This window comes from Styela clava, chromosome 7 (genome assembly GCF_964204865.1).
Source record: "Styela clava chromosome 7, kaStyClav1.hap1.2, whole genome shotgun sequence".
In the NCBI taxonomy this organism is placed as follows: domain Eukaryota; kingdom Metazoa; phylum Chordata; class Ascidiacea; order Stolidobranchia; family Styelidae; genus Styela; species Styela clava.
In genome coordinates this window covers 22,521,873-22,534,523 of record NC_135256.1, presented here as the reverse complement: position 1 = coordinate 22,534,523, position 12,651 = coordinate 22,521,873, and the positions used below count along the sequence as shown (strand labels likewise).

At 35.0% G+C, this 12,651-nt stretch overlaps 1 protein-coding gene across 1 annotated transcript; it reads left to right on the top strand.

The window, feature by feature from the left end:
• Positions 1-5,875: 5,875 nt before the first annotated feature.
• On the top strand, positions 5,876-11,217 carry LOC120328923 (prestin-like). Its single transcript, XM_039395511.2, has one exon. It carries the CDS (start codon positions 6,328-6,330, stop codon positions 8,452-8,454), a length of 2,127 nt encoding a protein of 708 aa, XP_039251445.2. The 5' UTR covers positions 5,876-6,327; the 3' UTR covers positions 8,455-11,217.
• Positions 11,218-12,651: the final 1,434 nt, after the last annotated feature.

Sequence of the window (12,651 nt, the reverse complement as noted above, 5' to 3'; positions counted from 1 at the left end):
TGACACACCATCCAGATGGGAAACAAAACTATGTGTAACAGTCGTTCTTTGTGACCTGGACGACACCAACAGCACACTAGAAATTATTAACAATTCAATAACGCGGTCTTTCTAGTCCCAAGTTTGTATCCTCAAATCCTGAAAATCACAACTTGAAGTATACAGTTGACACGGGTATCTTGATACAAACATAAAACAAATCAGCACAAATGACTTGCAATAAATAAGTAATCCTAATTAGAGCCTACTCGAATTTAGGAACATGATTATCAAACCTAAGTGATTCAAGAGTCTTGCTGCACACTAACACAAATATATTTCTGTAACGTTTCGTCTGACCAAGGTCAGACTTCTTCAGACATACATAGTTCAACTACAACACGAAAAGCAGTTACATGCATATTTAAACAATCAGTGTAGAATTATAGGAGTCACGCATGTTAAATAATCAATAAAATCGGTGAATTTCTTGATTAAATAACAGCGGTGGCCGAAATAAGTGTCATTGATGAGATCTCTCTCTCTTTGTATTATATTTAGCAATTGAAGTCCAAATTAAACAATGGTGTTTTGTTTCTCAGTATTGTATAATGCAGACCAGAAAAGTTGTCTGTGTGTTAAATGTAATATAGTGATATTTTGTCTGTTATTAGCATATCTGGCCATGCATGATCCAATTCTGAAAAAAAAAAATATATTAGGTACACGAATTGATTAAAACAATGAATGAAATTTTTTTTTTTTGTGATTGGTCTAAACTTCCTTAATATTCATTGCTTGTGGCTCGTGTGTCCCGAAAAGATGAATGTAATGGGATTCCTTGTTCTTTCGATAAATGTGGTCATGAAATAGTTTTTCAATGCCAATGACACTAAAATCTTTAAGCGAATGTCCCGGTTGACTGAAATGGGTGCCAACAACCAGATCTTTGTTTTGGGTTTTTATACTTCTAATATATATGTTCCGTTATTCGGTATTTTAAATGTCTTCCCGTTTCTCCTATGTATTGCAAGCCACACTTTTTGCAGCTTATCAGGTAGATTGCATTTTCCGAGTTGCATGTAACTTTTTGACGAATCCTTATTTCTGCTGTCTTCTGTTTGTTTGTTGCAATTTTCCTTTCTTCGGAATATTGGCAGGTACTACATGATTTTCTGCCACATTTGAAAAAGCCTGGATTCTTTTTAACGGGAGTTTCTGGTTTCAATTTTGCTCTGACTAATTTGTCCCTTAGTGTGGGGCATTTACGATAGGCTAATCTTGGTGGTTTTGGAAAAATTACTTTTAGTCTATCGTTGTTATCTAAAATGTATTGGTAATCTGAAAATATTTTTCGAATGTTTGGTTGGGTCGGGTGATAGCTTGTGATGAAGGGAAGCAAAGTTTCTTTTTTTGTTTCAGTTTTTGGGATTAAAAGGAGTTTTCTGTCGAGTTCTTTTGCAGATTGTATTGCATCGTCAACTAATTTTTTTTTGTAGTTTCTCTTTGTGAGGTATGTTTTCAATATTTTTGCATGTTTATCAAAAAACTCATTTGTTGAACAGGTTCTTCTTATTCTGATGAATATACTTTTTGGAATATTTTTAGTGACATGTTTAGGGTGGCAGGACGATGGCGAAAGATACTGGTGCGAGTCGGTTTCTTTGCTGAAGATTTCCGTTTCCAATTTGTTGTTAATGATATGAACCTTAACATCCAAAAACGTAATCCAGTTTGTTGAGCATTCGAAGGTAAATTTGATAGTTGGATGTAAAGAATTTGCTAAGATAACAAATTCTGATAGTTTCTCTTTGCCATGTGTCCATATAAGAAAACAATCATCAATAAAGCGGCAATAGTACTGTGGTTTTAAAGGGGTTTTGTCTAATAAATTGGATTCCAGGTTTGCCATAAAAATGTTCGCATACTTGGGTGCCAATTTCGTTCCCATCGCAGTTCCCTGAATTTGAAGGTAATGTTGTTCGTCAAAAACGAAGTTGTTGTTTGTCAGGACTAAGTTGGCTGCTTTTGCTATCTAGGGGATTTCTTGTTTGTCTTTGCTGAATCTGTTGATGTATTTTTCCATTGCTTCTATGCCATCGTTGTGGGGGATGTTTGTGTAGAGGGAGACTACGTCCATACTCACTAGTAAAGATTCCTGTCCTATTGTTTTGATTTTTTGTAAATGATTTAAGAAATCCATGCTGTCTCGAATATATGAGGGTATAACTCTTTTACACATGAGCGGAGTCAGTTTATAATCTACATAGGCCGAAAGTTTTTCTGTCGCTGTGCCATTCGTTGATATTATGGGACGACTAGGGTGATTTTCTTTGTGTATCTTGGGCTGGAGGCGTAGGCGACCTGGTTTGGGGTCTTTTGGAAGGATTGATTTAGCTAATTTATCGTCTATTACTCCAGCTTCCTTCATTTTTGAGCAAAGATTAATAACATCATTTCCAATTTGTCTTGACTTATCTTTCGGCGTCATTTAATTGACGCATCCCTTCAGCGACATAGTCAGTTCGGGATAGAATGCAAATACTTCCTCCTTTATCGGCCGGAACTATAATGATATCTCGTGCTGCTCGTCCTTCGAGTTCTTTTAGTGCCATAATTTCATCTTTATTTAAATTAGGGTAAGCATGTTTTCAAAAGTAGTTAATTACAAGTCGACCCAATTACTATTAAATAACTTGCAGCCTGCAGATCAGAAAGAGTTACAAATTATAACATGTCGAATTTGTCTGCTATTCCAGGATTTAAATATTACAAGTTGAACATGAATCATATGGCAATGAAATTCAATCAAATAATTAAACTATAAGTATGAAAGCAATCACAAAGGCAATCTAATGCTCATATAAATATCCGTAAACTAGGCCTATGTGGAGCAATCCTAATCCACATTATTCAATCGTGCCTAGAGCGCAACAATCCTAATGTCAAAACAGAGAGTCAAGACCGCTAAACCAAATTCAACTTATTTACAAAGAAACGAGAGCCACTCTCTACAAAAGTATATCCCTGACTAAGCAAGACAGTCAGTGGCGTATCTAGGGTATGGCAGCCATGGCTCGTGCCATGGGCGCCGTTTGGACGGGGGCGCAAAAAACGCGAAAAGTTCTAATTGAATAATTTTCAATAAAACTTGAAAATGAATGAAACTCGTATTTCTAATTAAATCATAAAAAATTCAACAAAAGTCAATGCAGTTTGCAGTTTCCAACGATCAATGCAGTTTGTTTCGTCACTTAGCGCAATTGACGGTGATGTCATAATTCAACATTAATAAGCCGAAATTGATACGGTACTGGACTTACTGCTATACTGCACCTCATATTAGCTCTGATATCGTACTGGAGTGAACATTTATGAATATTCGTACAATGAGAGAGAATGTTTTACAGCGTGGAAAGAAATTTGAGCAATAAACCGGAATTATTGACGCAGATTTCCATGTACAAATTAAAAAGGAAAGGCAAAAATGTAGTGGGATTCTTAAATGAATATCGCATAGAATAAAGTGTCTGGCGGAACAAAATCTCGCTTTGCGAGGGCACAGGGAGTCACTTCAAGCAGATAGTAATTCAAATGTTGGTCATTTTCTTGGCTTAATAAAAATCCTTGCCGTCCTTGATGGTGGAGGGGGGGCAAGGTCTTTGGTTCACGGGCCAAACATTTTGCCCGCCTATAGTGACGGGGCATGTAACTGTGACGTAAAAAGTTACATAATATGAACAATATTTCCAGTATTACAAAGCAAAAGCGGAAAACAATAAGCTTCCTGCCAAAACTAAATTTAATCGCAATCTATTCCTCGAGCTATTTTTCAGCTAAAACATCAAAATTTGATTTTCGTTTGGTTGTGGAAGCATCAGGCGGGCCAGTTTGAAATAGCCAACGGGCCGGATTTGGCCAGCGGGCCGTAGTTTGCCCATGTAAGATATAGACTATGACTAGGCTTACCATACGTCCCGCTTTAGGCGGGACAGTCCCGCTTTTTAAGGTCTTGTCCCGCCGTCCCGACAAGTCAGCCAAAAGTCTCGCTCTTGCGTTCAGCCATCCAGCATAATACACGAACATGTTCTCGTTACTGTCTTTGCTGTGTAGCGCAATGCTAGCGTACTTACTGAAGGTGAATGCGTTATTTTGTTTGTTTCGTTGTTTCCCGCTAACATTGTTAGCGAACGTATCACATGTAAAATCAATTCTACTTGGTCCTGTTAGGACGTTCGCGTGAATGTAACATTGAACAACGTTTTTTTTAAACGTGTTATCTACAAGCATGCTTGAGCGAATGAGCAAATTCTCAATGCTTTAAAACGGCAGACTATTTCAATATTCTTTATTCCTCTTGATGTACATAAAAAATCTAAATTCGGATCATTTGTATCGTTAGCGTCTATTTCTTTCTATTTTTCGAACTGAACTCGATATTTAGACAGAGAATATGCGCATGAACTCTCGATGGCAATATGGTCAATGAAGACAGCCGGGATGGCTTAAATGTAGACCTATGTAGTAAAGTCGGAAACAGGAGGCGTCCCGCTTTGAAGTCAAAAAAATATGGTAACCCTAACTATGACACGAAAACAGTGTGTGTCAAAGAGTCTTTTCTGGATTTCCCAATCTCCGGATAGATTTGCAAATTTTGCTGACATTGGCAGTATCCATAGAAAATTACGATCGGTCGTTTAGTGAACTAAAATTAATTCTGTCATACCTTCGATCTTCAATTAGCCAGGAAAGCTTTGTGATCTGGCTATATATTAAGTATAAAGAGGGGTGAAACAAAAAAACAAATAAAATTGATGAAATCATTGGCAAATTTGCGTCACGAAATATACTATTCTAAGATCTTGTTATTGCACGATCGTCTACTGCTTATTGTTTATTGTGTAGTTATTAAATTGCTTGTTATGTTGCGTAGTTGAGAGCAATCAATTTCATGTAAACAAAAAAAGGAAACAAGCGAAGTAGGAGGCGCATTTTTAAACCTTTGCCATGTGCGCCATTTTACCTAGATACGCCACTGAAGACAGTATAACATAAAACATGCTGGGTCACAGATTTACTCACGAAAGGTATGAACAAAATTGGAATTGCTTATTCGATTGGAAATAACTTTGATTAGTATGTCGTCAAAGTAGTTCGGGTATGAATTGTTACGAAAATTATAAACTAATGATAATACTTCAAATTTTATTATATTTTTGAGTGTATTAAGCATTCAAAATAATGGTTCACAAATTCATATTTACTTTTCTTGAAAACAATTCTTGAAAAATTATTACAAATACTTTTTGAGACAAGTTTTTTATTCCCGCTGAGCAACAGTAATGTATGTGTTTAAGTAATAATGACGAAACATTGCTAGTAAAGCCGATTTATTGATACAAGTTTCTGCCGAGTTTCTTTCTGTTTTGCCACTAACATGTGCAATTTGGTATTTACATGAAATTTCTATCACAGAACATTTCTAAGAATTTTATTTCACTCACTCTTCCAATTCCATTACCATTGTTCGCTTGGATGGAATGGTGATAAAACTTACTCAAAAGAATGAAATGGTCATAATAATGAATAATTATAATCATAATTATGAATAAAATTATTAGCCTGAAAGTTTCATACCAATTGGTCCAGTAGTTAAAGTAAAAGGCTATATTTTTCACAACAACGACAAAAAGAAATAAAAGAGGAAAAACAATAACATAATAACAAAACGATCCATGAATCCACTCTTTGTCCAATAAGCATATTTTATTTTCTCGATGGTCAATTGCAAATCCACTAAAATGACCACATAAGCTTTAATTCCAGTTGAGCGTGGCCACAGGGCCACGATCACTGAACTGGAAATATTTATATATCTCTGTGGCCACGATCCACGTTTATGTGGCGCACGCGAGTCGCCAATGCTGTAGACATGTTCGTGTTTTTAGAAGTCATTAAATTTGAGCTGTTGAGATCGACGATTGTTTATATTAGAAGGATGTGGCGGAATACGCATTCCTGATGGCTCGTGTTAAGCCGCACGAAGTGAGTTGCTTGAGGCCACGGTTATTCAAAATGCTTTACTGTTAGAGTGTACATGTGTTCCCGTATCGTTTGACAATTGGGTTAAATGAATACCAGAATACAGGAATATAAAAGGCTTTTGGAGCTGTTATTTCGGTATTTGGCTGCCTGGCGAATTCATTGATTGATTTATTGTCGGAAATGCACGCAGCGTGTCCCGGATTATGAATGGACGAAAGATTATATAAGTACGCTATTAGTATTGGGAATAGTGAATGAAAGCTCGGAAAAACCTAACTGGTTGCCAATATTAACTGATTGAGAATGGAGTCAGTTGATAGATCCGATGAATCGTCTGTAACAGAAAATGATTTGAGGGTAAGATATGGATATAAGCCTAAAAAGAGAAAGACTCTGAAGAAAAACATAAAAAATGCAGTACAGTGTAATGTTCCATGTATGAAAAATAAACTTTTTAATTTAATTCCTATTTTAACATGGCTTCCAAAGTACCCTTTTATGGAATATGCATTAGGCGATCTTATTTCTGGAATTACAACTGCTATAGTTCGAATCCCACAAGGACTTGCATATGGATTGTTGGCAGGATTACTTCCCATTAATGGACTGTATACAGGATTTTTCTCGCCACTTGTTTACACAATCTTTGGCACATCAAGGCATATTTCAGTTGGTGTATTTTCAGTCATAAGTCTTATGCTTGGTAATGCTTTAGATAATCTGGAAATTGATGCCAGTGTCTATTTTGATGACAATTCTCCATCAAGTCGAGCTACATCAAATAACACGATATTATCTCATTCGAATATATCAGATGCAAATTCAACTTTGCCTAATGTGGAGAATATCGGTCGATACACAAATGCTCAGAACCTCACAATAATTTTGTCATTGACTGTTTTGATTGGGCTTATTTTGCTTATACTTGGTATCTGCAGACTTGGTATTGTCGCAATGTTTTTATCAGATCCTGTTGTATCTGGATTCACAACAGCTGCTGCTATTTATGTAGTCACAGCTCAAATGAAATATATAACTGGAATACCACTTCAAAGAAAAAGTGGGATTTTTGGATTGATTTCAACCTACATTGATCTATTTTCTCGAATTTCTGAAATTCAATGGTCAGCTATTATAACTAGCGCAATTTGTCTTCTTATTCTTGTGCCAATCAAATATGTAAATCGAAATTACAGTGAAAAACTGAAAAACATTCCGATTCCTGGTGAATTGATGATAGTAATACTTGGAACAGGAATTTCGTATGGTGCGAAGTTAAGTGAAACATACAGTATCAAAATTATTGGTTCTGTGCCCAAGGGAATGCCATCTCCTATGTTGCCAAATATTTCACTTTGGCCTGTTTTAATAGGTGATGCAATTTCGATTGCAATAGTTACTTTTGCTGTTGCGGTATCGATGGGAAAACTCTTCGCAAAAAAGCATGGCTACAATATTGATCCAAATCAGGAATTGATTGCCCTTGGATTATGTCAAATAACGTCAGGATCCTTTCAAGGACATTCAGGAGGTGGTGCATTGGCCAGAAGTGTCGTACAAGAAAGCAGTGGAGGGAACACACAGGTTGCTGCACTTGTTTCATGTTCAGTAATGCTCCTGGTATTACTAGTGATTGGACCGGTTTTCAAAAGTTTGCCCGTTGCGTGTTTGGCTTGTATTATCTTGGCCAATTTGCACAGTCTTCTTCTGCAATTTAACAAGCTACCCAGACTATGGAAAGTTGATAAGTATGACTTTTCAGTATGGCTTATGACATTCATATTTGTTATAATTCTGGGTGTAGACCTGGGGCTTTATGCTGGGGTAATATTTTCACTTTGTTGTGGTGGACTGAGACAAAGTGGTGCAAAAGTTAAATTTTTGGGTGGATTAGAAGGTACTGATATATATCGAGATATTGAATACTACCAGAATGTGCATGAAGTACCAGGTATAAAGATAATAGAATTTACACAATCTCCAACATATGCTAACAAGTCATCATTGCAGAAAATTACACCAACATATTTTGAACATGAAGTAAACATTTCACCGACAGATAAAAGTCTATTGTCAAAATCTAATGATGATATTGAGAATTGCGATATTCAACAACAGATTCTCACTAAAAATGTAACAACTAAGATAAAGTATATAATATTTGATTGCTCGCACTGGAATATGATTGATACTGTTGGAATGTCTACCCTACTTCAAGTCATTACAGATTTGAAATTGGCTGAGAAGGAGGTATTTTTAACATCTGTGTGCGAAGATGTGCACATGAAACTGTCATTGTATGGCATGGTAGATGACGAGAAATCTGCAGTAAAAGTATTTCCAACAGTGTCATTGGCTGTAGCTGCAGCTAAACTTTTGTTGGAAATGGAATCAAATGCAGAACCAGAATCAAGATATAGTTTTATTTAATATTTACGAGCAATAAAAAATCCTGTTATGGGAATGATCCGCCATCAGTATTCAGTTTGCTTCATTGAAAATGTTTAATCTACCAGTGAATTTCAGTTGGTTTACCACATAATTTTTTCTATTGAAATTTATATGAAAATTTATATTAGTTTGCTGTGATATCTGTTTTAACTTTTTATTTATTTTATGAACTGATGGAATGTAGATATTTCAAATTTGAGCAAAACAGTGCTTCCTATTTTATAGAACTTAAATTTTAGGCTTTGTCCATACATGTTTAGTCACTAATATGTACACAAATAGTATCATTTTATTGCATTTGATTTATCGCTTTGATATATGTTGTTAATATTTTAGTTTTATCAATTTCAGAGCAATGGTATTAAATTTTACCCAGTTTTTTATATCAAAATAATTGATTATTTATTTCATGGTGCATTACTGAATTTTAATACTTGGAAATCTAGTCATAATTTTTTTGCAATTAACAATTTTAACGAGAAAGTGTTTATTGTGCCAAACTATTAATTTTTATAATTACAGTTATATAAACTGTGACTCATCTTTTTTCAGTGTGTATATTATTTACGCTCTATTACGCTGAAATCTTTTCACTTTAGTATTTTATTAGTGTATAAGTGACATAAAACACAATTCAAAATTTTACTCTAGCTTTCTTTGCTTTTTTATTCACTTTTGTTGTTTGTCAAAACCTGTTCCAATGTTATTTATTTAATTTAACAATATGGTACACTAGAGAATTTTATACTAATAATAACAGATGTCAGAAATGGTGTTAAAAAATTATTTTCAAAAAACTCTCAATTAAATATATTATTATTCTTCCATACTAAAATCAGTTCTTTTTTAAACTTGTCCCTAAAATGGATTTATTTATACAAATTTATTACATATTCGAAAAATTCAACATATATTGACACCCAGCATAATACTTACGTTTTATTACTGACATTCTACTGGCAACATATTAATTTTTACTTTATTCAATTTTCATTAAGCTCTCTGTAAGATGCAGTCCAAAACTGGAAATTATAAGAAGGTGTGGTTTTAGAATGTGCTATTGGTGAATTGTGAAAAGACGTAGTGTGGCATACCCTCATAGCTCTTTATTCATTTTAATGGCATTAGCGACATAGGTATATTAATGAGTCGTCGTTTTATATAAGATATCATCAAGATGATTTTTCAAAACGTTACAATTAAACAATTATTTCTTTGAATTCATCCTGCTTTCTAACTTGTATGCAGAATATTAAATTTCTATGCAATTGCCATGATACTGACTTTTCGACTTGAGCCAAAAATAATACAGACACATGTGTTAATTTTCATTGAGAGATTGGACAGAATGCGGTTTATTATTATTCATCAATGTTAATGAGCTGTATATTCAAAAGTTCATATTATTCATCATTCTTATTTACAATGTTATGCCTATTGTGCAATGACTTTCCAATTAAAAATCCTTACACAAATATTTTTATAACATGTAATGATGGTTTATGCCATTTTCAGAAATGGGTTAGACATATTTCATGCAATATTATATTCATATTAATATGATATGCTACATGCTTATGTGTTTGTAATGTCCATATATTATGCACTTTTCTGCAAACTTCCAGTTCATGTCATTACACCTTCATTATACTGATTTCTCTTTCTATGTCAGTACCATGGCTGGGAAGTTGGTATTTAATTACAGTGGCTACTGCTCCAGAGCCACAGTTTTCCAACTTTGGAGCTCCATAGCCAATAATCTTTTTGCCACCATGAAACATAAGCCCAAATTGAATTTGGGGGAAGTGGGACTCAAAACTATGATATTAGGCGTCAAATTTTAAATTGAGTATTCAATTATACACATTTAACTTGAAACTTTCAAATTTATGTTTAAAACTGAATATTGAAAAAATCGTAACAGCTACTCTTCCCCGCCCTGAAGAATCATGTTTCATAACCATAACCATACTTGAAAGTACGTCTCGCCCAATACAAAATAACCTGATAGGTCTTCTTCAATACCTTGAAAGATATTTTAAAAGTGATTGATAAATGAATCTACATAATATTGAGTACTTTTTTATGCTGGATGATGCATAATTTGCTGGACCATACCAAAATTATAATTTGATTATTATTGAACTGTAGTTCATTAGGATGTTATATCACACTTTAGGTGGTATATATGTAGCACCTTTATCTGACAATGACTTTCACGACAGCCAGAGCGCGAACGAAATTGTTTATTGGCCGTGTGCTAACACCACGATTGACCAAGTTTCGACAACTCCAAACGAGCCATTTTTGTGTTATTTAGTGCTGCTCTGGGCTGTTTTTGATTTAAAACTGTCACGTCATCCTCACCAATAGAATTACGTGCGATATTTCATACTACGCTTCGAATAGCTTCTTTGTTTGTAGGTCGGAATTGTAAATACACATTAACTTTACTTCGATCACGTTACGAAGAGATTATAAAACGCAATTTTAGTTTGTCAAGGTCAAAGATCTTTTGTTGGTGTTCATATTATTTTAGTTTACCACTAGTGAACAAAATTTCGCCCACGACTATATGGTCTTTTTGGTATTTCACGTTTTACATTTATAACGTAGTGGTACTGGTGGTGGCCTAGTCTTGTCTATGGTGCTATGCTTTTTGGTGATTTTGAAATAGCAAAATGAATGGTGGCTTGACATATTACAGAAATCAATAAAAGGGATTTATTCTACATGTCTTGACTCAAGCGAGTCCAACTGTTCTGGAACCGGACATATTGAGTTATATTCTTATCAGTTACGGATGTTCGATACTTTGCTTGGATAGAATGGGTCTTTCGGCGAAATGCTATAAAATTATTCGGTTTAAAAATATGAAATAATCTCATAGGTGATATCTCATTAAATTTCTACATCCATCACGTTTTTGATCACATGCCCCGCATCATTCGATAATTAAATCCGCCTCCAGTACGTGACAAAAACTAATAAACCTCGCAGCCAAGAATCAAGGAGGATTATATTATGTATTGATCCACGTTATGTCGTGATGCGGATTATTATCAATTGACCAATCAAGAAATGTGAGGCGCTTGTCCAGATTAATACTCGATGAGAGATATTTACCTAAAAGACGGATTATTGCTTTGATGAATAAAACGTCATGATAAAACGTTCTCGATCATGCTAAGCACTATGCATTTATACTGCCCGCTAGTCACCATCTGGTTCGCAAGTTTGGAAATGCCTTTACGATCATTTGCGAGGGCGATACTGGATCCATCGCATGGCAGTTCCGATAGTTTATTGACGATTCGGCTCCCTTCACTTCCTGGTTCCACGAGGCTGTGGGATGAATATCCCCTCAGACGACTCAACTGGTTACTGGGTACGACGCCGTAGTTCGTCATACAATTGAGCTGTAATGCGTGTGCTTCTCTCATCCCTCATGAACCAATTTATTGGGTAAACACCTAACGCGGTATTGGGCTTTAAAATCTCGGAAAAAAATATTCCTGGGATACCACAGCCACATGTGTTAATTTACAGCCACATGTTTCAATTTTCATTTAGTATTATTAGTTTGATATTATTCGTCAATGTTAATGAGCTGTATATTTAAATGTTTATATTATTTACCATTTTTATTTACAATGTTATGCATAATGTGCAATGACTTTCTGATTAAAAATCCTTACACAAATATTTTTATAACATGTAATGATGGTTTATGCCATTTTCAGAAATGGGTTAGTCTGTTAGACCTATTTCATGCAATATTTCATTCATAATAATATGATATGCTACATGCAGATGTGGGACCTCCTGAAGTATGCGCACCAAGATGGCGCACAACCTGATGAACTCAGGTTGTGTATCAGATTAGGGTTCAGGTTGTGCGACATTTTGGTTCGCAAACTCCAGGAGTACCCAGATGTGTCTGTAATGTCCATATATATATCATACACTTTTTTGCAAACTTGCAGTTTATGTCATTACACCTTCATTATACTGATTTAACTTTATATGTCTGTATCATGGCTGGGAAGTTGGTATGTAATTACAATGGCTCCTTCAACAGAGCCACTGGTTTTTGACGACCACTGTCACCACCATGAAACATAAACCCAAATTGAATTTTGGGGCAATAGGACTCAAAACTATGATATTAGGCTT